Here is a 26836-nt window from a genome sequence, read left to right on the forward strand (position 1 = left end):
AGTATGTGAACACATACAAGCAACTGAACTGTGTTTTGTTTGTCTCAGTGAAACACACCTGTAATAGCCATACAGCAGTATTGATATTGAGTTGTTGAATGAGGACAGCATGTCTCTCACTGGATATTAAATTCCTTCAAAGTCTTCACTGCATAGGCTATATGAGTATGGACATGCATGAATGTAAACTGAAACTTGACTGGCGCGTGGAGGCACACAACCAGGAGGCTGTAATTCTAGTTTTTTGATTATTAGGATGTTAATGTTGTGGTGACATAAGGCTAAGTATGCTTAAAACATTTTGATGTACAGTAGCTGAGCTGGTACCGATACTGATATGATATAATATTGTTTTTTTTTTCTAGGAACAATGTAGCAGCAGAGACATTTTCAGCTAAAAACAAGGCTTACCGAGTCTGTTTCAGGATTCATGTTGGCCTTTGTCATGGCTCAAAAACTGATATTCACGGAGAGTTTGGTCTCAGCTTGAACCTGAACATCTGCAGATTAATTCCATACATGATATGTTATGATCCAGTAAAGGTAGGTTTGATATGAGATAAATAAATCCCTGTTTTAGTTATATTTGCTGCCATCTTGGTTGTAAGCCTAGCAGAGATCTGCACTCAGCTGCACTCTTCTAACTACATCTATGAAATGTAGCGGTTACTTGCAGTGTGAGACTTATTCTCCTACTTTGCAGGTCTACTGCATCCTCAAGTCTTATTTATCAGATTTTATATATTATTTGGCAAATGGTTCAGACTAATCGCTGTCAGCAGTCCTGTTTTCAGCACCAGCTTTTTCTTATCCAAAAAGCAGGTGAGAAACCCACTAACCAGGCCTGATTCAAATGTCTGATGGACAAAGTTAGTGACAAGCTAGTATTTTTTTCTTGGGAGTTGATGGAGACCAAAAAAGAAAATGCCAGAAATGCGGCTGTCATCAGTGTTGTTGCATATCAGAAGAACGAAAGAAGAAAATGAATTATTTCATTCAAATTCATAAATGTTTTATTCACAATTACTCTCTGTTAGGACACAATTTAACAGTAGTATTTTCCACCATGAAAAAATTAAATCAGTTTTAATCAAGTAGCTTAATGTCCTACAACTTTATCCAGCCATGCTGTGATTGTAATGTTACTCTGCCATTACCTGACATGTTCTTATTAGAGTCCAACCAGTGCTTTAATTTTTGGGGCCAATGCTAATACTGATATTGGGGAGTAAAACAAGTCCAATATCCATAAATCAGCCGATCCATAAACAGTGTTTGTAATGATCCATCAAATGGTTATAAAACACTTGTGACAAAGATATGTAATGCAGACAATATATTTTACAGTTTTATAAAAAACTTTAAAATGATGCTGTGCACGGAAATCGTAAACCTCACTGCAAATTTAATTGTTATAGGTTACCCCGAGCATCTTTTTCTGCATTATGTTCTGTACAAAAAAAAAAGGTTTCATAGTGTCTCATATCAGACAGCATTTAGGCTACAGTTCTAATGCAGTCTAGGCAATTTTGTTTGCTATATTTTTGTGATCTGTTTTTATTGTGTTTTTCAACAAATAAATTGACAAAGTACAACCCCAACAAGCATCCACATCCACACATGGACACAAAATGTACAGTACATAAAACAGCTCAAAATAATACCAGACAAGGAAAAGGAAAAAAAAAAAAAACAAGGAGAGAAAGATTGTTGTACACATTCATGTATAGTATACATTGGACAAAGACAATACCACATCATTTTGAATTTCCACAGTTTGTCGTTGTCCATCGTCTTTCATATACCAAGTGCATGTTTAAAAAAAGATTTCACATTTGGAAAATGTAACTTAAGTGGCAATATTCGAGATCAGTTAGTACTGATGACAAATATATCCCTCCATAAATGAGTACAAAAGACCACTGTTCCTTAATTCCTTTCCTTTTCATCCTTATTAGGTCGAAGGGACCGTTTCTAATTCTACCTATGAGATGTGATATGGTAGAAATGATCAAGAAAAGGTGCCAAATTCTGTAAAATTTAATTAAAATGTATTATTGTGTGCTTCCGTGGTGGGTCTCTAATGGTCAAAGTATTTTCTATATCTTTAGGAATGAATGGGTGAATAGTTGAATAATTGACACAATGAGTTAAATGGCCCCATCAGTCGGCAGCCAAAAAGTGAAACACTATGGCGGTAGTGTCCTTCGAGAAGACAAAGGAACAGCCGTGCATGCTTTACTTTCAGTGCTCGTGCATACACCTGGACTACAGTCCCGCACATCTCTGTTTGTAGAGCCTGATGGAGACAGCATGCTTTGTCCCCAAACAATATGGTTCTGACATTTGTGGCATGCATACAGAGATATGGAACACACCTCACAAGTAATCTTTGTAGGGATGCAGTCAGCACAGTCAGCACTGTGAGGCTATGCCATCACAGCAAAATGTAAATATGATAAGAACAGATGCCTGCCTGCAGAGGTTCTCGATGGTGACTCCGTGATGGACGGCGGTCTCCTGGGTGCTCATCTTGATGTGAAAGCCCTTATCATAGAGGATCACCATTCCCACCTGGTTGTCCTTCGGCCTCATGTAGAGAACAAAAGAATCCTCCACCATCAGCCATCTACAAAGTGCACAGAACCACACTCACACAATGGTTGAAGTCAGTGTGTAGCAGCTGAAACCGTTTCAGATTCAGATGTAAGGAATGACAGAGGTAATGATGACTATGGGGGCTGCATGAGATATGGCTTTTATGCAGATTTAGCGGGCTAATGTAAACATAGAATAGCGTGCAATCATCCCTTCTCTCATCTTTTAGACCAGAAGTAACACACACCATCAGAGCCACATGCATAATACACTGAGATTGTATGTTTTCCCCTTTGCTTCAGGATTAAGAATATCAAGATAGACTTCATAACCAAACACACACATGTACACAAAAACTTCTCAGTGGCATAGTAAGCCTAAAAAGTAATACGATAAGACATCCACATATATGACATTTTCTTGCTGAAATTAAACAGTTTAGAATAAACGGCATCTCAATGAACAGCTTTTCCAGTCTGTGAAAGGAATTAAGTTTTCTGTGACACGCTGGCAACAACTTTTCAGCAGAAAACAATACTTCACTCCCAGTTTCTCGCATATATTCTTTAAGAGCAAATTTACTTTGTTTTACTCTAAGATGCTTACTTTGCACTCATGCATCATTATTATAATGTGTCATCTCATCGCTTTTTTCTGCGGGCAATGGATATTAGCGGCCATCTTAGCTCTTTAAGTGATACTTTCTTTGCTCCTGCCTGCTGTGCTTCCCCTCATTAATGCAAGCTATTCTCCATCACCATCCTCTGTGAAGGGACTCTCCTCGCACAGGCAAAGAGCTATGACAAGGATGAAATTACTGTTAGTTCTCACACCTAATTAAAGTGTAGATGGCTCACCTTCAATCGAGTTGACTGTATTGATGTCATTCTTTTTACAAGACAAGGCTTTGACTGTGAGTAGCCACACTTTCGGTCGCTGGATGGATCCTGTACTTGTGCCTTTGTGGATGTTTCTCAGGTTGTCCTCCAGCTGCATCTGTCAGACTGGTTCCAGCTGTTTTTTACTCAGCTGGAGAGTGCATACATAGACTAATGACTCTTCCCCTACAGGACCGGAATTACAGCACTAATATTATTATTACGATTGTATATTGTAATCAGGGTTGTGATACTATTATGTTCATTAATTATTCAGAAGCATTAAAGATAATGTTTGAAGACAGCTCTCAGTTTTCTACCTAATCATCATGCTGTCCTCATAATGACTTTGCATCAAACTTTGAAGAGCTTGCAGTATTCGATGCGCAAACTCTCTCTCCTTTTCCTTTCTGGAGGTTCAACATGCACACTTTCACCTTCTTGAACTAGAAAAAAAGAACATCTAAACAGCATCTAACTATAAAACAAGGAATTTCTGTCTGTCTGTCTGTATGTCATCCACATAGCTTGAGAACCGTTCATCTGATCTACATCACACTTGGCAGGTTTGTTGCTGAGGACCCACAAAAGTGCACGTTGCAGTGAGAAAAAAATTTAAGTAGGTGGTTAAGCAAGTCTGGAACACTGTTTTTTTATTTTTCAGCAAGAACTGGAGGCGAGATTTTAAGTTTCTGTCAACAGTAGTATGCTAGCTAACGTTAGCCTCAAGGGCCAGAATGTTTACTGTTGCTTGGCAGCACCTTCAGCTGCTCCGGGATGCCTCTCTCATTGGTTGCTGTGATCCAGCTCGGACAGTACCGATGTAATCATCCAGATTTGAAATTGTAAATATCAAACATTTGACAAAGACTGCATCTGTAAACCCCTCACATTACAAGATATGTTTGAGTCTCACAACACATGACACTCAAAAATCAACTTACAAACCGCACCTTTGAAACACAGTGGCAACAGATTTGTTGAAATATAGTATGACCATCACTCTGTTCAAATCCCAAAATATGCTCAACCACACTCTGTAAGCTTTGATTTGGCTGGAAGTTGTGCTTTGAAATCCTTCGGTGGGCTTGTTATATAAATGAATTTTCACTGTCTGCGAGAACATGCTGCATTTTTCCAAGCTGCTGAACAGAAGGAAATGAGAGTGAGCTGAGGAGAAACTGAGTACCCTCAGCTGAGAAATGAACACTCAGGGATATAAGAGAGGAAGGACAGGTATAAATAGGTTTCTAGCTTAAAGTCAGTTTTGTGCACGTATCTGTGTCTTGTGTGCATGTGTGCGTGTGTGTGTGAGTGGGTTTTGTGCACTGCATATCTAAGTGAGTGACAAAAGGTGAGCAAATTAGCAGTTCTTACATGCAGGTTGGCAGGGGGAGCTTTAGAGGAGCCTTGAACATCAGCAGCTCCTGATGAAGAGCTTGGAAGTGCTTGAAACGGCGTTTGATTTTCCACGTGAAGTCCCCGTGGCTCAGCTCAATCGTGTAGAGATTTGGATTCAGCACCTTTGAGGTGAACATTTTCAAAAGGAGACGGTTCAGCTCCACCGCATCAATAGTCGCTTACAAGAACTTTAGAGACGATGAAACAGGAATAGCGATACAATACTGTCTTTAAGGATAAGTTTGGGGATTGTGATATTAAGAAACTTTTGATCAGAAAAGGTGAGGCTTACAGCTTTATCAAAATAATGAGTGAAGAGCGCCTTTTAAAGAGGTTCAGACGGGGCGAGTGACAAGCGATGACTCAGTACCTGGTTTACAGTCAATTATATCTCACTCACCTTTGTAGTAGATGTCTGTTCCACCTCTGTCACCCAGACAAAAATAGGAATGTTTTCCAAGAACACTTTGGAGTCCAGTGACTTTAATGGGAGGATGTAGATAGTCAGAAAAGGAATGGTTCTTGTTTCTAGTAAAAAGAAACATCTAAGGTTTCTGCAGGCAGAAGAAGAAATTGTTTTTACTTTCCTAACTGGGTTGTAACAGGCTCATGCCCATTAAAAATATGAACCACCATCATCACCCCCAAAGGAAGGACTTGGCTGCCTTCGTTCTCTGTATTTAAGGTCGGGCCCAGGATGTTGGGGTTTGCCATCAGAGCAATGCACATGATGGCAGAGCACCAGGTCACCAGGCAGACCGCACAAGTCTAGGTTGTCAGAAAAAGTGCCCATGGCAGAGTGTGTGTGCTGCAGGGCACGAGCAGCACAACCATGTTCCAATACAACAAACCTGGTAATATCATTAGAGCTGCAACGGTTAATCGATTTGTTGTCAACCATTACATCAATCACCTTCAGACCTGAAATTTACCATTCACAGGGTCTTTTTGACCAGGTTATTTCCTGCCCTTCTCTCATGTGTTAACCAGGCTGCATCAAAATGAAGGTTCTTCATTTGTTGCAAGCTCAAAAACGTCTGCAGCTGATCTGAAATGATTATTTAATGTAAATGAAAACGTTATGACTGAAATGACTGTCCTAACCTCATAAACCATCAGAATAGCATTGTTATCAGCCTTTTGAATGTTATTCCAGAGCTGACCTCCATTGGGATGGACTTTTATGCCATATTCTTCACACACTGGATATTGTACTCGCCAACATCCGTACGTACCTCAATATTATACCAAGAAAGTGAGATTTTCATGTATACAAACTAATATTAAAAGTTTTTCACTCCACTTCCTGTTTTGCCCGTCGCCATGCTGTTCTCGTGTCATTACATACACTGTCTCCTGCTACTTTAAGTTTGACTCTACTTAACTACAAGGCAGAATAAATAATGCAAAACAATTCCTTTATGTGGGCTAAAACAAATATGCATTTGATGTTTGAGATCTGAAGAGCATAAACACACATTAGCCCAAGAGATTTTTAATTTCCCGGGTGAAAAAGTGGTTCTAGTACATCTATTTTTTGCCATGTAAGTAATCTTAAAAAATGTAAAATATTTCACCAGCGAGCATGTTTTACAAATATAAACTTTGCCCGTCATTAGTAAACATGTTCTTTATAATAAACAAGGCTTTGGAGAATATCATTGTATTTCACCCACTGTGATCAGAGAAAAGAAAACTGTGCCAACAAAGATTAACAGCTAATGATGAAAAACACATGCAGGCTGCATCGTTCATCTCGGGGCATTGCGTGATGCTTCGCCATTTCTTCCCCTTCACGCCATTTGACCCTGACCTTTCCTTTCTGCTGTGATTCTATGTCAGACTGCACACAATCAATGTCTGTCACCTTCTACGTGATCACAAAAAACAGTGGACCCCTTCCTGACAGGGTCTCCACTGGCAGCCCCTGTCTCCCTGCATTTGGGCCACTAGATCTTCTACTGGTGGTACTGGGACATCCTCCCTCATTATCTCCTCCACCCCGCCCTCGCCAGCCCACTGGAAGTGATGCTAATAACATGAATTCCAACTGACTGACATGGGTGAAGAACCCGGAGATGAAATCCATACTTCATGCATTTTGCATGGGGTGGTAATTAGGGAATTTTGAGGGTACTAAATGCTTCTGCTGAAGTATCCACGTTCCTGGTGAGACAGGAAAAAGTCTGTTGAAAGTGTGTAATATCAAGGCCAGATGTAACAACCGAGTAAATAAACAATTATGCGAGCGCTCTGAACCAATTTGAACTTTTTTAGGAGAACCAACCGCACCAAGCCAGCTGTATTCTTCAAACCTTGAAGCCAGCACCGATAAAAATCGCATTTGACTGTGAAGATACCAAGGGTGATGTTTTGCAGCATGGCCTTAATTATGTGTGCTTTCTTGCTGAATAAGTGTCTGCTTCTCTAACCGACCCTGAGACCCATTTTAAAGGTCTGAGAATGTGCCCTTGACAATCTTTCCCCCCTCTCGTCGCCCTGGGCCCCTGGCTCTGGCCATTAGGGAGATTCCTCGTCTTCCCTAAGCAATGACAGGTGAAGTGGAGCACAAAATCCCAAAGCCTGCCATGGGCCTCACCACAACCTCAGCACCTCTAATTCTTACAGACACTCATCTTTCTATTAGCACTTCTTTCTACTAATATATCTTATGACATACAACAGATTACCAGTGTTTGACACGACAGCCACACGGTCACAGAGCAATACAGTATATGCACCATGCTGTTGTTTCATGCACTGACAAAGACAACACACCACCACACCAGACAGAAACACTCAGGATAAAAGATGCCGAATGAACACAGGATACACATTTGCTGAAATAAAAGAACAGCTTGCTCATCAGTTAACTATTTACATCAAGAGATCATTCTGAAATTGTGATTGAGCTGCAAATGATCTCTCTGATCTGCCCACTTTGTGAAATAGATATCATATTATCATACTCCGTTCTTCTAATAATTTCATAATTCAAAAAGCCAACCCAAGAGCTAAAATGTAATTGCCTGTGACCAAAAGGGTATCAGCAGCTGCTGCCCGTTTACAACAGTGGTGTCCCTCATGCTTACACTGAGCCTTGACTTACACCTTTGCCATAATAATGGAGTCACACCATTGCACAAATTTATCGGAATATGTCTATGTATATCATTAGTAAGGTAAATCTGTATGTTTTTTTTTCTTTTTAAATATTCTTGATGTCATATTGTATAAGAATGTAAAGATAAAGAATGAAAGTATCATCAGAATTTCACAACTTGGAAATGACACCATGCTGAACATCTTCAGGTCGACTATATTAAAAACCTGAATGTGAAACAAATTACATGCGTTACACTTTGTCTGAGAGTTACATGCCATGCAGCAGTTACATATCATGTTCACCTTTCAGGATGATCTGATATAAAGTAGAAACATGCATTAACACAATTTTAGACAAACACTGGTCAAGCTATTCCCAGGTTGTTAAACACAGACACTTTGGGTTGGTGGTCGGCCCGAGCTACCAACCCAATGTGTGGAATGAGACTCAGCAATCAACCACTTTGATCCATCACACCTGTAAAGGTAAAAGAATAAAGAAAGAGATACAAACAGATCATACTTTAACTTGGTCTTAAGTGTATGTCTGTGTGTGTGTGTGTGTGTGTGTGTGTGTGTGTGTGTGTGTGTGTGTGTGTGTGTGTGTGTGTGTGTGTTCACATACTGTAGGCAAGCCTGATTTACAGTCTCTCAGACCGATCTCTGATCTGATGCATCAGCAGTTCTGCCAAAGGGGAAACAAGAACGGACAATCAATGACAGGATGAGAACATTATGTCAGAGGCAGAGCCAGCAGTAGGTAGATAAATGGAGAGGAAGGGAGATAGAAAAGAGGTGGAGGAAGAAATCAATGTTGAAGCAAACTGTTACATTTTGAAACTACACTATTGAACCTCTATAAAAAAAGAAATAGGAAAGAAGGAAAACACAGTAGAGAAAATGCAAAATGAATAAGCCAGACACAAGATGCATTTAAACACCAGGGCAGCCTAAAATATCAATAAAAAGCAAGATCAGCAAAAATGTCTCTGAAACAGTACAGCCACAGAGTTTCAAAGTCAGTTCATTTTATCCCTAGAGGGGAGCAGTGTCAGACCAGACTCTCTGAGCTATGCATTCATTCACTGTAGGAAACCTGTTACTAAACCCAGTGTCCAGAATGAGTTTTATAATCTTCAGATCTCCCTGGGAGAAGTGAGGGAATGGGTTGAAGGACAGTTGTGTTTTTACCTCAGATAAATACAGTCAGGCATATTTTTTGTTGTTGTCATTAACTGTAAGAGTAATAAAGTTCTCTGAGAGACTAAACTGCGTCACACGTGTTTCTCTGTTTAATCTGTAAAAGCATAATCAAATAATAATGAAATAAACCACACTGTTCCCCACTTAACATTAACTCCACTGTACCGCTTTCACTGTACACTGTTGCAACTATTGGCCGAAATCGACCACGTGACAGTGACGCTGTACCGGAAGTGTTGGAGCCTGAGCGTGTATATTTGTTTACAGCCGCGAGTGGTCCAACTGCACGCTGCCTGTCTGTCTTTATGTACCTGAAAGTCTTCACAGTTTTCCGCAAAGTATTTAAAATAGGTAGCGGCTCCTATAGGGATAGCTACTACCGTGCGTCTGCCAATGTTAATGCTGTAGGAATGCGAATATCACCCGCTAACAAGACATGCTAAAGTTACGCGTTACTAGCCGGCTAACTTCCAAGGTAACGTTACCCTTCACGTTACACCGACACGGCGTAATTGTTTCACCTCTCTGTCATAAAGTGCAAAGATAATCACCATATTTGTGCGCAGGTACGATTGTTGGCTCCTAGGGCGAGCTAAGGTTTACGTTTGCTATTTAGCAATCGAGCATAGAAGCTAACATGGGAGTTGCAGATGACAGGGTGACCTCTCACAACATGCCTCATAAAAGATAAGGTATGAAGCCACCCAGTGTATCAAGATTCACTTCCTTATTGAGCCTCAGTATGTGCAATCTATGATCTGGATAGCATTTGTAGCAGCTGGTCACATTATGACGTTGTGTATCTGCAGTCATCCTCCTCTTCCCCTCAGAGATTAGATGATGATGCAGAGTGACCAAAGACCCGGTGCATCATGGCATTATCTGAAGTTTACTGGGATCACCAAATACCCCTTCCTAAGCTTGCTCCAGTCCAGGCCAAGGTCACTGTTGCCCTGGTGGCACTCCTGTGCTTCATCAACAGTTATGACGGGGAGTTTGTGTTCGATGATTCCGAGGCAATTGTCAACAACAAGGTATTTTTCTCTTCCCTGTAGTATGATACACACACATTCATATTTGTAAAACCATTGCTTTACCCTTTGTATTGCAAAAAAAGTCTTCTTTTTTATTTTATTTTTTACATTGCCTCTTCACTATTTACAGTGACGTCCTGCACAAGTTAGTGGCACTAACATCAGTCTAATTTAATGTTTCTGTTTCAGGACTTGAGACCAACAACACCCCTGAACAACATGTGGAGCAATGACTTCTGGGGAAGCAACCTGAGTAGCAACTCTAGCCACAAATCCTACCGACCTCTCACTGTCCTTACATTTAGGTAAGGCCACATGTCCACTGTGTCAACTCACACACTGATATTATACCAAGCTCACAAAACATACTTGTTTCTCAATGGCTGGCCGTCAGTCTGTTTACATTATTTCACATCATACCACAACATACTGTAGTTCCTGTCAGCACTTTAACCTTTATATTGTATGCTGTGCAGGGTGCATGGTACATAAACAGAAGGTTCAAGTTTATTTAAGCCTTGTGTATTTCCCATAAAAAAGGAAAGCTGTGTGAGCCTCCTACTGGTTTCCAAATAAGCATGATGTTTACGTGAATCATTTTGAGTGCTTGTCTATTAGTATGAGGGTGCCACGCCAAATCAAACTCGTAACGAAGTTAGTTCAGACATCCTTTCCATCAAGAAAGGCCTTCAGTGCCATTCTTTGCCATTTTTACTAACTGATGCTTTTGCAGCTACACTAACCTCTTGAGGAGCCGCCACTGTTGTTTTCACTTCTCTCACTGGTCATCACACCTAGACCAGGCTCATAGCTGCCATCTCCAGTTGCCAGTTCCTCATAGGATGCTAATTAGTAAAACCCCAGTGGTTTGGACAAAAGCACATAGCTTGAAGCCCGGCAAGATGAATATGCAAGATCACATGGTCATGTGATCTCACGAATCCAGCTGTCTTGCAAGTGACTTGCCGCTTTGGGTAGCTTCTTGCAACCGTGCCATGATGACAAGACTTGGTTGTAGCCTTCCTATGAGACCATAAGGAAATGCTGTCTTTTAAACACTGGGCTGATCTCAGACAAGTAAAGTTCTACTACTACAACTACTACTAAGTTCTCCCTCTCATTCACTCCAGGCTGGAGTTTGATGCAGTTTTAACAAGGTGCAGGCTTCATCTAAGCACAGTTGAGACCACTGTCCTATCTGCTGCCACTTTAAGCAAAAAGGCCAGTCACTGGTGTTGCCATCCTAACTGTTTCTGTCCTATGTAACATGTAATTATTAGGTATTTTCTCTCTTCCTGTCGCAGGCTGAACTACCTCTTGGCGGGAGGCCTGCACCCTGTTGGCTTCCACGTGCTGAACATCATTCTCCATTCTGTCATATCTGCCCTTATGATTGATGTGTTTGCTATTCTGATTGGGGGACTTGCCCATGATGAGGAGGGCAGGATGCTGAACCACGCTCCCAAGACCTCCCTGCTTGCTGCCCTCTTCTTCGCCGCCCATCCAATTCACACAGAAAGTGTAAGTAGAATTCAGGTTCAAAAGAGTTCACTTTTTTTAATTTCTATTAAGAACATCATGATTCTTAGATGCATGGCTCTCACAAAAGCATTAAATAAAACAAGCAGTGCAACACAATGTGCTATATTTTTAGTAAATAGTAGAGTAGATGCTGAAAATACACTAATGTCAGTAAAGTAAAGCAGAACATACTATACACATCCTATGATGTAAACCTCGGAGTGCTAAACAATGTAATAACTATAATTAAGGGTGCACGGTGCATGCTGATTCACTAATACACCAGATTTGGGAGTGGGTGACACAATTTGGCTCCAAATTCATTGAGACAACTCACAAAATTACATAATAGTGTCTAAAAGCACTCCCCAAACCAAACTTTGGATAGAAAAAAATGACAAATCTAAAATTGGTGTGACTGCAGTGAGTGTGACCTAGCTTAAAAATGTCCTCTTTTCATGAGGAATGATGAGTATCATGGAAAATTGATCTTGGATGTTTTTGGATGGGCTAAGGGTTCTTTTGAAACCCTTTCTCTCCACGTAGTACAGTATAACACCTTACATTCTTTAATATGAGACTTTAACAAAGGTGAACAACTGCCCCTCAATAGATTTTCCCTCTACTCTTTTTTCAGACTTTGCAGTGGCAAAAGATTTTTATTTGAAATACAATAAAAATTCGAAGTGTTGGAAGTCATGACAGTGTTAGACATTTACACATTTAGATCTGCTTTTTTTCCTTCTACAGCCTGATGCACCAATTATGCTAGCTCCCGTTTTTGATTTGAGTATAGGCTGGGTCAGGAACAGTCACTGTTGTAGGCCGTACAGCCCCTTGGGACGTTTACCGTTTTTCCATTCCATCTGCCAGCCTGGCTTTACTCTGTTTGACTTTGCGATTTGCATTTACACCACAACTGGGCTACCTGCTTGAAAGTATGTCTAAAACCATTGACTGATCCCTGCAGTACTATCGAAGAATCACTGCTAACAAAGTGGCTCTGCAAATTTGGTTACACACATGTTTAATTCCTCATAACTTCTTCACAATAAAAGCCCCCTGTTATTTAGTCATTTAAAAGCTTTTATTATGAAGCAGCATGAGAGGAAACGTTGTGTTTTCACCAGCAGGACCTAAAGATGACTCCCGAAACAGCTGAACGCGAACACAACAAAACAGTCAAACACAGCAGATGTTTGAAAGTACAAACAGGATGAGAGAAACTAAAGCGATTCAGTTAGAAGCTACAAAAGTACTGAGAGCTGAACATACTGACTTTTAAAAACGTCTTTCTCTCAGGTTTCCTGCACAGACATGACTTTAGTATCAATTTGCAACACACACTTGTTTGAGGGAGAGACAGGTGCTGGTTGGGGGTTAGTGACAGTCGCAAGACGTCACCGCAGCCCGCTTGAAGGCTGGGCGGGCACGGCTTGGCCCTACTCTGGAGCAGGTCCATCATGAGCATGACACGGCTCAACTCAGCACAGTAAAACTGGTGATGGAAAAGCAAACCGGCGCGGCTCAGTTTGACTTGTCGCAGCCAAAGTGCTGGTGGAAAAACACCATTTGTTCTAGTTATTTTTGGCTGTAAATAAACTTTCTTAACAACTTGGATTCCATACAGCAGTTCACCATGTCATCTTGACATAGCAGTCCAGAGGTTTTAATACTAAACATGCAGAGGTTCCATGCCAAGAACAAAAGCCCCACATCAGCAGGGAACGCTGGGCCAGGGTGCGGGTGGTGGCACGGCCAGACTATTAGCTGTGTTGGGATGCTTATTGACCCGTCAGCATATGTGTGTTTGCTATAAAGCCTGGCTGGAAGGCAGAGATTCCCCCTCTCAATTCTCTTTAATCATGCAGGTCAAGGACTGGGCAAGACTTGGGGGGTGGGAGGCAGGCACACTGTTGGCTTAGGCCTGCTGTACGTATCAAAGCAGGCAACCCCAGGATGCCAACCGTACAGTATGTACCCACACACTGTATAAAATACAAACACCAACAGGCCGTGCTGGGTAATGAGAGATTTTTCCTCCTTCTTTTAATAAGCCTTCTTTCATAACTAGATGCACCATGCAAAACAGAATGTGATATGAAATGTTTAATGCAAAGTGCAATAATTAATTACAGAATGTATATAATTATGATAGAATATATATGTTTCTTAATGAATAATTGTTGCTCTTACTGTTTCTCTCCCTCTTTCCTCTCCATCTCCATAAGGTGGCTGGAATAGTGGGTCGGGCAGACCTTTTGTGCGCGCTGTTCTTCCAGCTTTCTTTCCTCACCTACTGCAAAGCTTTCAACAGAGGTAGGCACCTAAAACAAACATTGCTCTTTAAGTCCACTGTTGTACTGTACTGTACAGGATTGTCTATATGTGCTGATAAAAAAGGTTCCAGCATCAAACATGGTTGAGCTGCTTCTTTTTACATGCATCTGTTTGAACACCTACATTTTAAGCCTCAACTGTCTATAACTGGCTTGCTTTTGGCTTTGTGTTCCTAGGGAGTGACAGAGATGACAGGTTTTCTGTCCACTGGGTTGTGGTCAGCCTCTTGCTGTGTGCTGCAGCGATGCTCTGTAAAGAACAAGGCATCACAGTCTTGGTACAAAGTCTTCCTCTTTTTTTTTTTCTTTTTTTTGTGAAGCCATTTTGTTGTGAATTGATGATTTTATCACATCCAATAAAAACAGTGTTTTAAGGGAGACCTCACAACAGTAGCTGTGGTTACATGGACATTATTTCTTCAATCCGACCAAACATTCTGATTAGAGATAAACCATATTACCAAAGCCACGAACCTCAAAAAACATTTCTGACATGTGTAAAGTGGTTTCACCTGCTCTGAAGCGTCATTTGCCTGAAATATAACAGAAGAAAAATTAAGTGCATTCATTCATTCATTTACTCAACCTGTTAATACTGTAGCCTGACCAGCACTGGATTTTTGAGGCCGATACTGATATTACAGGGTGAAGAAATTCCGGCCATTACATCAGCCAATATTTTTCAAATTACAAAATATATACATAAACACACAATTTTTGCAATGAACCCTCAAATGTGGTTATTAAATACTTACGTAAAGTATATACTTAATTGAGGCAGGTTGTTTCACTGTGAAACAACAAACATTGATGTCCAAAATGACATTGGTTCACCGAAACATTAAACTTCACTGGGATTTTAATCATTTTAATAACCCAATATTAGCGCATATTGGACAAAATACACGCAGATACCGATATATTTGCGATACACCAATAACCGCTAACCTATATATCGGTCAGGCTCTAGTTAATACAGTTGTCAAGATGGACCCATGTTCCGTCCTGGGAACAAAATTTGCATTTCTGCTTCGGTGGATTCTGGCTTCGTTCATGTTTTCAAAATCGCAACTCGTTGTTTCAAGCCCTTCTGCTATCATGGCGTTCAACAATCCTTAAATCTTTCAAGATCTCCAACAAAAGAAGTTGTATCGGCCACAGGCGACAGACTGACAGATAATTGGATTCAGTCTTTACATGGTTATTAGGTGATAATATCCTATTGTTATTCTGATTGGGTTGTTACTCAGATTATTAGTTCAATACTAGGGTCCATGTAAATGCAGCTATTGATGTGTGATAAATACTCAATTATTAATAATTTATGAAGACATACCAAATGATGTGATCTTTCCTCCTCTTGCTCATGTGAAAAACCTAAAAGTCTCATGTTTTCTTCGTATGTGTGATAAGAGCTAAAGATACAGTTCGATGCTGACCTATATACATTTTAAATGCCATTTCTCCTCCCTTCTTCGTGTATTTTCCTTCAGGGTGTGAATGCCGCCTTTGATGTCCTCCTGATCTGTAATGTTAATGTGTATGAACTCAGCCAGAGGCTACTCCTTAGGAAGAATCCACTTGATGTGAGTTACAGTTTATATACCCTCCCCCTCTTTTCTGTCATAAATTATGTACTCCCTTGTATGATTAATGTCATATCACATACATCCTCTATATAAAGCAATATGAATTTTAGCTCGCTACCCTCATGAGCTTACGCTTGAAAGTGACTAACAAATGTTTTCCTGACAGGTAAGTGAGATATTGCGTCCGGGGTTGCTTACGCGATTGGCTCTCATGGGTCTCGGAGGACTTTCAATGCTGTATGCACGCTGGAGGATCATGGGAACGGGACCACCAGCATTCACTGATGTAGACAACCCTGCCTCTTTCGAAGAAAATATATTTCTTCGAGTGAGTGAGATCTTTTTGTGGGGGTTATTTAATGTGAGATGCAACTTTTAATCACACTAAAGCTTGCTACCATGGCATCTTGAAAAATCTCTATTTTTTCTTAGGATCTATGCATTAATGCAAACATCTAATATTTCTTCACCATGTAATCTTCAATTTTAAACACAGTAATTGATTTTGATTCTGAATTTGAAATGCTTTTCTTCCCTCATCTCTCCCAACTCTCTCCCATTCTGCACCCCCCCTGTTCCTCTTTGATTGGCAGATAGTGAACTATAATTACTACTACTCTCTGAATGCCTGGCTGCTGCTGTGTCCCTGGTGGCTGTGTTTTGATTGGTCCATGGGCTGTGTGCCTCTCATTAAGTCAGCCACTGATTGGAGGATGGTGTGGCTGTTGCTGCTCTGGTGCATCATGATAGGCTTGATAAGCCAAGCCTTATGCTCGCAGGACAGCCAGAGAAGGAGGTAAGCGAGCACAGCCATCTCACTACTCGCTGTAGATGAGACGAAGCACATGTTGGCCTCTCTAGACTTGGACTTGGTTATGGAAATTGTATCATATCCACCGCAGTGTGACCAGAGCACCATGTCTCGATTGAGATTTAAAATTCTCTGTTGGTTTCGAGTTGGCCTGTGTGTGGTTCACAGGGAAAGTTTCCAGTGTTTAGGATGGTTTTTGTAGTGGTTTATTGAGCCCACAGCTTAAATTTCTTCACCATACATTGTTAGGCTGCAGTTTTTGAGTGTGGCCCATCAGAGTTGCCATAATGCAGGAGTTGTTGTTGAGGTTCTGTTTTTGACTATATGAGGAAGGTTGTCCCTTGTCAGAAAAGCGAACTTGCTCATGTAACCAAGGAGAATCCTCACACTCACTGCTGTAGTCACTGCCGTTTTCCACCGTTGCTCTGATGGCAAACTCAAACTGTCTCACCCAGCAGAGAAAACTCCTGTCACCAGTGAAAGGAGGTTTGAGGTTTTATATTATTCTGAAACTTACCAGTAGTGCTCCTTATGTATTCAAATCCAAACATTCAAATTTTGGTCAACGTATGTATGTTCTAGTGTCAAAATGCTTTTTTTCACAGGATTGTTTTTTTGCTTTAAAATCTAACTGCTGTAATGCAATCAGGAAATTATGTTTAGTGTCTCAGATTCACTGCTTTGTTCGCGCTAGTGCCGCTCCCTCTCTTCATTCTCTCTCTACTAATTCTGCTCTGTCTCTCTCTGTCTCCCTCATTGAGCTCCGGAGTAGGTGCCAACTCCTAATAGTGTTTTTACAAACAGCAAACAACAAGTCCTGCATTCTGTGCCTCTAAATTAAGTTTTGATAATAATAATAATACAGCATCATCGTCTATCTCCAAGCTCAAGTCTCCCAAGTCACTCTTTATCCTTTCACTGTCAACAAACCTGTGTATGTGGGTTGAGGGAAGGGAGAGGACGGCATCAGCGTTGTTACCTACGTCACTGCCTTTACAGTATAACATTTTTCATTCGGCTGACTGAGTGGGAGTTTCCACTTTAAAAAACATCTGAAGTGAAACAAAGTTAGCTAGCTAGGAACTTCAGCTTAGGAAAAAAACAATTGTGCAAATAACAGCAGCGCTGTTGAAAGAAACACACCAACAGCAGCCTGCAAACAAAACGGATAGATAAAACCCTGCCACCCCTGCCACTAAAGTAATGTAGTGCATTGACCCAACAACAAAGGTTTTTTTTCTCTCCCACATGTCACAAATGCTAACAACTCCTGCCTTATGGCAACTCTGAGGCAACACACAGGGCTTGATTTGGGGGTTAAATCACAATGTTACAATGCTATAGAACTCGGTGGTCGACGACTGTCAGCCAGCAGCATTGGATGGATCGGCACATGTATATAATCCTCACTGTGTGACCTCTGTCTCTCTCCCTGCCAGGACACTGACCTTGGGTCTGGTGCTGCTGGTGGTCCCTTTTCTGCCGGCTTGTAACATTTTTTTCAGGGTGGGCTTTGTCATTGCTGAGAGGGTGCTCTACCTGTCTTCGGCTGGCTACTGCCTGCTGCTTGCCTACTCCCTGGGACACTGCTGCTGCCGCTGGTCCAAGTACAGGGTAGGGCTGAATCATAACTAAAGGAATCACACTAGAGAAAAGGATACCACATACTGTTGAACCTTCAGTTTCCAGTGAAGATTCAACCCCAGTGACCTTTCCTTTTCTATAAGCCACCAGGTCACACTGTCCTGGTTTTAAACTCTTTTATTTAAGCACCTGTTTATGCAGCTTTGATGATTCCGTTACTCAGTGATGCAGAGCAGGGTCAGACAGGAGAAATGACTAATGACTCACCTGTAAAGGGATGATAACAGCAGGTGGTGTCCATGTGTTGCATAGATACATTTGCAGGGTATTAACTCTGAGTCACACATGATTTATATTTAAGCTTAAGGGTTATAATGGCTTACAGTACAGGGTTTTCTTCTTTTTTTCCTTCCCATTCCAGAAGCTGCTGTGTGTGTCTGTGCTCGCGCTGCTGTGTGTGTATATAGCTCGCTGTGCTCTCCGCAGTCACCAGTGGCGGTCGGAGCAAAGTCTCTTCACCAGTGCCCTGTCTGTCTGTCCACTCAATGCCAAGGTAAATATCTGTGGTTTGTGTGTTTGCCTGCCTCTTTTTACAGCATGTGTCAGTAAAATGTTGAGTCCGAAATGTTGAAACAAATTGCAGCCAAGCGATTGAAGTCACGCTCTGATGTCTAATGACTGATTCCTCAGGTCCATTATAATGTAGGTAAGAACCTGGCTGACAAAGGGAACATCACCGCCGCCATCGGATATTACAGAGAGGCAGTCAGGTTTGTCTCCTAACAAGCCTTAGCAATCCAATCAGTTGCTTGCTTACGGCAGTATATGGGAGTGAAGTCATATTAACTGCAGTTTTCTGGGGCTTCCAGGCTACATCCTACTTATGTCCATGCCATGAACAACCTGGGGAATATCCTGAAGGAGAGGGATGAACTGATAGAGGCGGAGCAGCTGTTGTCTAAAGCGGTTTCTATTCAGTACGTCACCACACACATAAAACACACAACTCACTAGACAGGCAACCACTTATTTCACTAATTTTAACACCAAATATCTTCCAAGTGATTGCTCTGTTTTTTCTTTTCTTTTCTTACTATATCTCTGCAGGCCTGACTTCGCTGCAGCTTGGATGAATCTGGGTATAGTTCAGAACAGCCTGCAGAAGTTTGAGGAAGCAGAGCACAGCTATTGGAATGCAATCCACTTCCGGAAAAAATACCCAGACTGCTACTATAACTTGGGACGCTTGGTGAGACTGTAGCATGTTAATAATATTCAGCAAGTGCAGTTTTAAAAAAAAATGTGTCTGGGCCCCAATTCTCAAGCTTAACATAGCTTATCAGGTTGTCCCTTTTCACAGATCTCCATTTTGTGTCATATGATTGTATCTTTAATTTAACTCTTGGTGAATAAACTGAAACTAAACTGAGCCCGGAGCCCACACGGAGTTAATTAAATTATGCAAATAGATTACAATATAGTCTGTTATATTTGATTTGTTCTATACAATATTCTCATAGTGACTGAACAATTTTGTAAATAATACATACAGTATATGAGAAAATGAAGCAATGCAAATTCTAAAATTCTGTAAAGTTGGTTTAATTTGTTTCGTTTTTTCTTTTAAAAAATAACAAAAAGAAAAGATACGAGTACCCGATAAGTTATCAGTAAAAGCAGTGGCCATCTCTAGTTTAAACAAACAGAAATAAGGGTTATAGTCATTTTTGCCAGTGTCCCGATCCACAACATGGATCCTAAAATCGAAACCGAACTAAAAATGAGAAAAACTTTATATTGGTGGGTTTTTGCCATGCATAAAGAAAGGAGGATTTTATAACCCCATATCTCTCTTGTCTTAACAGTATGCTGACCAGAACAGACACGTGGATGCCCTGAACGCGTGGAGGAACGCAACTGTGCTAAAACCCGACCACAGTCTGGCATGGAACAACATGGTCATTCTGCTGGACAACACTGGTATCCACAAAATACACACACACACACACACACACACACACACACAGATACTGGACATAGAGTACATAAAACCAAGTGCGAGTGCTTAATAAAAAACAATTACTTTATATTCATGATGGAAAGGTTTGGTTGCATCAGGAATATTATAATTTGTTTAATTACAGTAGTAATAATAATAATAATAATAATAATTAGCTTTTTCCGTTTGTGAATTTTAGTCACTTTACTCTGTGTAGAACTCTGTGTGCTCGGTGCAGCTTGTTCCAGCATTAACAGCCAAGAGACACAGCGTTGTTATTTTGGAAAGGCAGGAAATCTAAATGGCCAACAAGATTAGACCGGAAGAGCAGGAATCAGTAATGCTTGAAATTTATGTATTAAAGCTTTGTGTTGTGAGTTTTGAAGGCACTCTTCCCTGCCGTGTGGAGAATGCTCTGATTTCCAAAAAGCTCGAGCCGTTTTGTCAGAAGCTGCTCCCGCGGGGGCGGAGTCTCCCAGGAGGGCACTGGAACTGTCCAATCAGGGCCCACTATGTTCCTGATCAAACATGGGCAAGCACAGCCAGAACAGCGCCCCCTCAGAGTTCCCCCACCGCATTTGTTCCCCAAATCTGACAGAAATAATTCTAGCCCTCTCCCCAGCTACCCCGGCAAACAAAAAAAGAGAGAAAAGAAGAACAATAGGTGTCATTTTCAAATAGCAAGGAATTGGGAATATTCTCCTCTCTTTGATGTTCACCCCCTTTCTTTTGTTTTGATCGTTACACAAACAAAAGGCAGAATCAGTGTAGATTCAGGCAGATGCGCTCAGACACGGTCACACATGTAGTCGCATGTTGGCAAGCTGTGTCTGAAGGGCACAGGCCATGACTCAGGACATGACTGTCGCTGTCTCTCTCTCTCTCTGTCTGTCTGTCTGTCTGTCTGTCTCACAGACTGTCTCACTCTTTCTTCATTTCTGGCCAGACATCAGATGGGTCTGTGACAGAGATCAATAACCCAGTGGGCCTTGTGTTCAACCTTAATTAGGAGACTAAACCGCTTCTCCATGTGTGGAGAGGGGAAAAACTCCGCTCTAGACACTGCTGACAAATAAAGAAAGCAGTCAGATTATCTCCATACCGGCAGTAACTACAGTTGTATCTATAGATTTGTTAACTGTATATGAATGTTAATACACAGTTGGCTACTATGTTGACTAGTAGAAAAATGTGAGCATGTATGTGTGGTCACGTACTAAAAAACTCACTAAGAAAAATGAATGTCTGACATTTTTGTACTTGTTGTTTTGTCTTTGAGGTAATTTGGTTCAAGCAGAGCTGATCGGCAGAGAGGCCCTGAGGCTCCTCCCCAACGACCCCACTATCATGTTTTCATTGGCTAACGTCCTGGGAAAATTACAGAAATACAAGGTCAGCGTGCACAGCATTAACATTTCATCTCACAATATTATTTTTCATGCATGTTGATGATTTTATTAGTACATTTCTAATCGTCCTCCTGATCTGTAATTTGTCCTCAGGAGTCAGAGGGTTTCTTCCTCCAAGCTCTTCGGATCAAGCCAGATGCTGCTAGTTGCCATGGCAATTTAGGTAAGCTACTGCAACTTTGGACATGTCACATGACGAGAGATTCCTGGCACTCAGAAGCTAAAAGAATAATTGTGCATGCTAGCAGAAACAATATCACAGCATAATATAGAAGCTTACAGGACCTGAATTGAATGCACTAAATGAATAGAATTAGGATGACCGCTGCTTCTCAGCTTGAACAGTGTTTGTGTTTTTTCCTCAGCTGTGCTGTATCATCGCTGGGGAAAGCTGGAGCTGGCAAAGAAACACTATGAGCTGTCTCTAAAGTTGGACCCCGAGGCTCCTGGGACCAGAGACAACTATAACATGCTGCGACGCAAACTGGACCAGCTTAAACGCCACACGCCCTGAGGGAGCCTACAGGGACCCCTGCCTGCTGTAAAACAAATTTTTCCATTGTTCCACTTGTATTATTTTATCTCACTAATTCTGGCTTTGTACCATTTGGAAATAAAGACCATGATCTGTGTGTCAGGCTCTAGTTTAGTTCTTTTGGTGGAAAAAAGGGAAACAAAAGGGAAAAAGCAATATGTTGCACAGTTGTAGCTTTGATTATTGACATTTTCATGGGTACCAGGAATCTTGGGCTGCAACTAATGGTTATTTTCATTGTTGATTCATTTGTCAGTTATTTTTGCGATTAATAGATTGTATGATGGTAAAAAAAAATGTTGATCAGTCTTCCCAAAGCCCAAGAGGGTGTTCTCAAATATTGTGTATTGTCCACAACCCAAAGATATCCAGTTATTTTTTTCATAAAGGAATAAAAAAAATGAGAAAATACTTACATTTATGAACTTCTTTGAGACTTTTCTTTTCCTTAAACAATTACTCAAACCAATTAATAAATTATCAAAATAGATGGCAATTATTTTAATAGTTGAAAGTTAATGGATTCAGTATCTAATTTGATCTCATGGCAGTGAGATGTGTGTGGGGCAGGTGTGCTGGTTCCATGGTCGCCTGCACTGTGCTGTTTTGTTGCTCCATTTGAAGGCCATGTGGAACTCATCCACGGTAGACCCCATCCTCTTTTCATCTCTGACCCTGTGTTGTGTCAGCTGGACCGAGGGCCGTGCGTGTGTGGATCCAGAGAATCTGTTGAAAAAATGTATTTGATTTGGCCCTTTTTCAGCAGTTCCAAATGTTCCTGTTCTCAAAAGCTGCCATAGCTGGGACCGAGAGCACGGGTCTGCACACGGCCTCGATCTAGTGTTTATTCAAGCAGAAAAAATGCAGACTGTCCCCAGGAGGCATCAGCTGGTTAGTGCTGACCACTGGTGGGCTAATGTGGTTATCATGTTTGTTTATTAATGCCAGTCTCTTTTGTTCCTGAGGTTCAAAACCCCCTTTGCCTCCCTGCTCCCTCCTGAAGCCTCTGTAGTTAATGGGAGAAAGGTGTTTGTGCTGGGAAGTTTTTCTGAAGTGTCCACGAGAAGACGAGGGGTCAGCTGAGACAGGAAACCCGTGGCCGGTGCCGTATGAAAACAGCTCTATAGCAAAGAGCCTTCAAAGGGAGACGGGGATGATCTCCCCAGGGACTACGCCTGCTTGTACACACACACACACGCACACACACACACACACACACACAGGCCCGCTCCTCTTGAAGAACGCTGCAGAGGGAAAAGGCGACCCCAGTGTGAAACATCAGTCAACAAGTGTGCACCCGGGGTCAAAGTTCAACGCACTTCTATTTTTTCACCTGCTTCCTACAGCTTGCAGGGAACTTTTGAAGCTGTGGCGGGCTGGTATGGCTTTGCTTTAGGGGCCGCTTAGTTTGTTTACACATACAGTACAATACAACAGTTGATGCTTTGATGCTTGGAAGATGTTACTGATATGCACGTCAGGGGGTGTTACGGCACACACGACCATCGATGTCCTCTGTATACGACCTCCTAAATATGCAACTAAGTATCACATGATGAGATTTCCTCGTTATTCAACCCTGTTTTTTATTTTTGCTGCTTTGATGTAAAGAGTCAGCGGTGGATATATCGGAAACCATAACAAATAGCCGATATGCACAGCACATCCAAAGTATTGTTTAGTTAGAGATGAAACCTGTTTCAACAAGACTCATGTAAAGGTCAGTATGGTGAAAGGGCTTCATGCTATGGAGCGAATGCAGACAGAACAAGATCAAAAAGCTTTGAATAGTGACATTCAAGACTGAAAGCCTTTCCCTCACATTATTTTTCGTCATGCAGTGTAACATGCAGTGCAGCCGATGTACGGTTGGCTACAAAACCGTCAGCTATTCGCTTTATGTACTCACGGATCCTTTCTTTACTTACTGTGTGATCCTTTCATTGGGTGCCTGCAGCTGACTGTCTAGCTGCACAGCTGTGCTGGCACATCAGTGGGGGAGCCCACTTTTATCATAATCATTCTTTGAATACCTTTCATTATCATAAAATATGTGAGTATTAAAGGGATGGATTCACCGGCCCCGCCAACATCTTCATTATCCATTCTGACTGACAAAAACCTGCTGTCCCACGGAGTGACATTAATAAAAGATGGGATACTACAGCCTTATGAAGTCCTCTCCTTGTTCTCCGGGTTTTCACTGTGCACCTTTTACCTGCTCGGATGCTCCATCACAATGATATAATGAAATCAGCTCCCAGGAGGGGTTCTTTATTGTGTTCTATTAATCACACTGATAAGTTTTGATCACAATAATCAATGGATTCGAGAAAATCTTGTCTGATTGTTCACAGTCAAAACCACTCACAAATCTGTAATGCTAAATTCAACAAACTCGTTATGAAAAACACATTCTTTTGTTGCAGCCGCACATTCAACAGAAGAACAAGAAGCAGGGGAGCACTAATTTGAACCCACTGAGGGCGTTTTGGAACAGCAGGTGTGCTATTTTGCATTTGATAAGCACCAACAGCCCCCCCATACCCCACCCAAAGAAAATAAAGAATCAGGGTTTATCAAAACTGCTGAAATGAAATGTCCTGAGACATTAAATGAAGCAGCAGTAGGAACACATAATGATGGTCACAGTGGAAGTGAGTGACTAGAACAGGGCCTTTTGTTTTCATGACCTTTAGATATATGGTTGAGGAAATGTAGACATTTTGGGAGGTGAAAACCAGTGGTGGAAGAAGTATTTATATATTTTTCTGATGTAAAAGTAGAACTAGTACAGTGTAAAAATACCCTGTTACAAATAAAAGCCCTGCAGTCAAAATGCTGCTTAAGTAAAAGTACAAACGCATTAGAATCAAAGTCGAAGTAAAGGTACTCATTATGCTAAATAGCCCATTTCAGAATCAAATATATTATAGTACTGGATTCTTTTGGTTCATTAATGTGCATGTGGAGATCATTCAAATTAAGCCTTTAATAAAAAGTCATAATTTATATATTTTTTAACTGAATCTGCAAAATAACAAGTAACTGAACCTTTAAATTAAGTGTAGGCAACAATCTCCTTCAAAATAAAATGGAGTAGAAGAAGAAAGTGGCATAACTTGGAAATATCTAAAAATGTATGAGTACATCAAGATTGTACTTCAGAACAGTTCTTGGGAAAATGTAATTAGTTGTATTTAGTTACATCAGCCACTGGTAAGTATTATACTGCTGCTAATATGAACCGTTTAGTTATATTTTGTTGTGTTTAGAGGACGATTTGAAGCGGGCATGGCGGCTTGAAGCGCGCACACACACACACACACACACACACACACACACACACATACATAGAGTCACAAGCACACTGTACATCTGTAAGAGCGTCTTTGACAGAGTTCTCATCAATGTGACAGGACGTGATCAAGGCCAGTCCTGTGATGTGTCCGCTGGGCCTCTGTAGGGCCCTCACTGTCCCTCCCTCCCGCTCCCCCCTACCACAACAATCCTAATGGGCTCTGATGGGCACCTCCATCTTGCCTGTCTAATTGATGTAAATACTGTGCATTTGAACCCGCAGTCCTTCCCACCATCCCGGCTTGCCCCTCCCTCTGTTTTTTATAACAGTAGGGGTCAGAGGTTAGGCTGACTGAGTGATCATTAGAATGGCAGCCCTTATTAGAGGAGCAGCTTGTCTGACACCCCATTCGCATCCCAGAGAGGGACCCACCCTGTCCGCTCCATCTAGATCATATTACATGACACGACCTCAGAACAGATACTACCAGTGCACTACAACACTGTAGGCCACTAGGGCACGGTGGCATTTTTCAGATGGGGTCCCCTCGCCTGTCACAGCGCTTCCCTGACACCACTCTGTCCGTCTGGCTTGGATGCACTCTGTCATTTTAAGGAGGGCTACTGTCAGTGGGTATTGGGACCAGCGTGTCTACATGCCCTGGCATTTTCAGCGGCGTTCCCTGTAACCGAGCATCTAGACACCCTCTTGAGAGTCCGTGATGTCGCAGCCAATGATTAATAGTTAGAGATGGGCTATAAAACGTCCAGTGCGGCCAGATGCTAGCCAGGGCTTTGCTGAACTGATATAATGGACATAGTCTGCCAATTTGGCTCCCTTACAAAGCCTGGAAGTTCCCCAAGATTGATTCTGTTTCTATGTAGCAGTGCCCTGGGGGCTGAATGTTGAGGATGCACTCTTGCGAAAAATGTTGTGGTGTATTATCTTCAGCTGAGAAAAGCACTAAATGATCAGGGATATAACAAAATGGCTAATATACTCACTGACATTTGCATGCAACAGTGAAAATTTAAGCCGATTTATGATTTTATCATTTCTTAAGTCAAGGAAAGGCTCTCTGGCTGTCGATGAAGAAAAAAAAGGGGGGGAGGCTGGGATAATTTGCAGCAGGAGCCTTCTGAGGCTGTTTTGCAAAACAAAACGAAGCAGCCAGACCCTTATTGAAAAATATAGTGCAGTGAGACGGAAATTTATTAACTGGCACCAGTTAATGTGTGCATTATTCATTTCTGGTGAGCATGAAAAATGATCTAAAGAGGTTTGAAATTGCAGACGCGCAGGCTGACTGCACAGTGGCTGGGCTTGCTGCTTCGTTTCATCCTCTTGCAGGGGTGTTTGGGCAGAGAGGTGGAGGGCTGGAGGGACAGAGGGATGGAGGACGGAGGGGAGGAGTGCGAGCCCCTTTTCTGGACAGTAGGGCTTTCCAGTAACAGCTGTGCTTCTCTCACGAGGGGGCGGCAGCAGCACTGGGAGAGAGGCTGCTTGGGACAGATGGACCAGCCCGGCAC

General features: G+C 41.6%; 1 protein-coding gene and 1 long non-coding RNA gene across 7 annotated transcripts; one reads left to right on the forward strand and one right to left on the reverse strand.

Annotated features, from left to right (window-relative positions):
* Window positions 1–987: 987 nt before the first annotated feature.
* Window positions 988–18535, reverse strand: LOC141002784 (uncharacterized). 5 transcript variants are annotated; one of them, XR_012179651.1, is made up of 8 exons: window positions 18447–18524; window positions 18253–18330; window positions 14554–14612; window positions 14204–14329; window positions 13937–14067; window positions 8608–8667; window positions 5278–8460; window positions 988–4999 (listed from the first exon to the last, which is right to left on the reverse strand). It is a non-coding gene; the product is annotated as an uncharacterized lncRNA (long non-coding RNA). The 5 variants fall into 5 exon arrangements; XR_012179655.1 differs by having other exon boundaries at window positions 5278–5358; window positions 18253–18527; XR_012179652.1 differs by having other exon boundaries at window positions 5278–5431; window positions 18253–18526.
* tmtc4 (transmembrane O-mannosyltransferase targeting cadherins 4) lies at window positions 9446–22103 on the forward strand. 2 transcript variants are annotated; one of them, XM_073474176.1, is made up of 19 exons: window positions 9446–9660; window positions 9752–9877; window positions 10016–10219; window positions 10409–10524; window positions 11524–11740; window positions 13972–14059; window positions 14257–14357; window positions 15573–15665; window positions 15835–15996; window positions 16262–16464; window positions 17919–18093; window positions 18485–18616; window positions 18754–18833; window positions 18933–19040; window positions 19171–19312; window positions 19929–20043; window positions 21342–21454; window positions 21565–21634; window positions 21837–22103. In XM_073474176.1, exons 3-19 carry the CDS (start codon window positions 10058–10060, stop codon window positions 21983–21985), a joined length of 2226 nt encoding a protein of 741 aa, XP_073330277.1. In that variant the 5' UTR covers window positions 9446–9660; window positions 9752–9877; window positions 10016–10057; the 3' UTR covers window positions 21986–22103. The 2 variants fall into 2 exon arrangements, with proteins under 2 accessions (XP_073330277.1, XP_073330278.1); XM_073474177.1 differs by having other exon boundaries at window positions 9483–9877; window positions 9995–10219.
* The last annotated feature ends 4733 nt before the right edge of the window (window positions 22104–26836 follow it).

Source organism: Pagrus major, chromosome 9 (genome assembly GCF_040436345.1).
Source record: "Pagrus major chromosome 9, Pma_NU_1.0".
NCBI lineage: Eukaryota > Metazoa > Chordata > Actinopteri > Spariformes > Sparidae > Pagrus > Pagrus major.

Excerpts from the sequence above, each read along its gene's own strand:
- tmtc4 (XM_073474176.1), top strand. The coding sequence starts at position 10,058 with ATGGCATTATCTGAAGTTTACTGGGATCACCAAATACCCCTTCCTAAG. Across the intron at positions 15,997-16,261 it reads AAGAAAATATATTTCTTCGA|ATAGTGAACTATAATTACTA; the intron begins GTGAGTGAGATC and ends TTTGATTGGCAG. Across the intron at positions 18,094-18,484 it reads GCCGCTGGTCCAAGTACAGG|AAGCTGCTGTGTGTGTCTGT; the intron begins GTAGGGCTGAAT and ends TTCCCATTCCAG.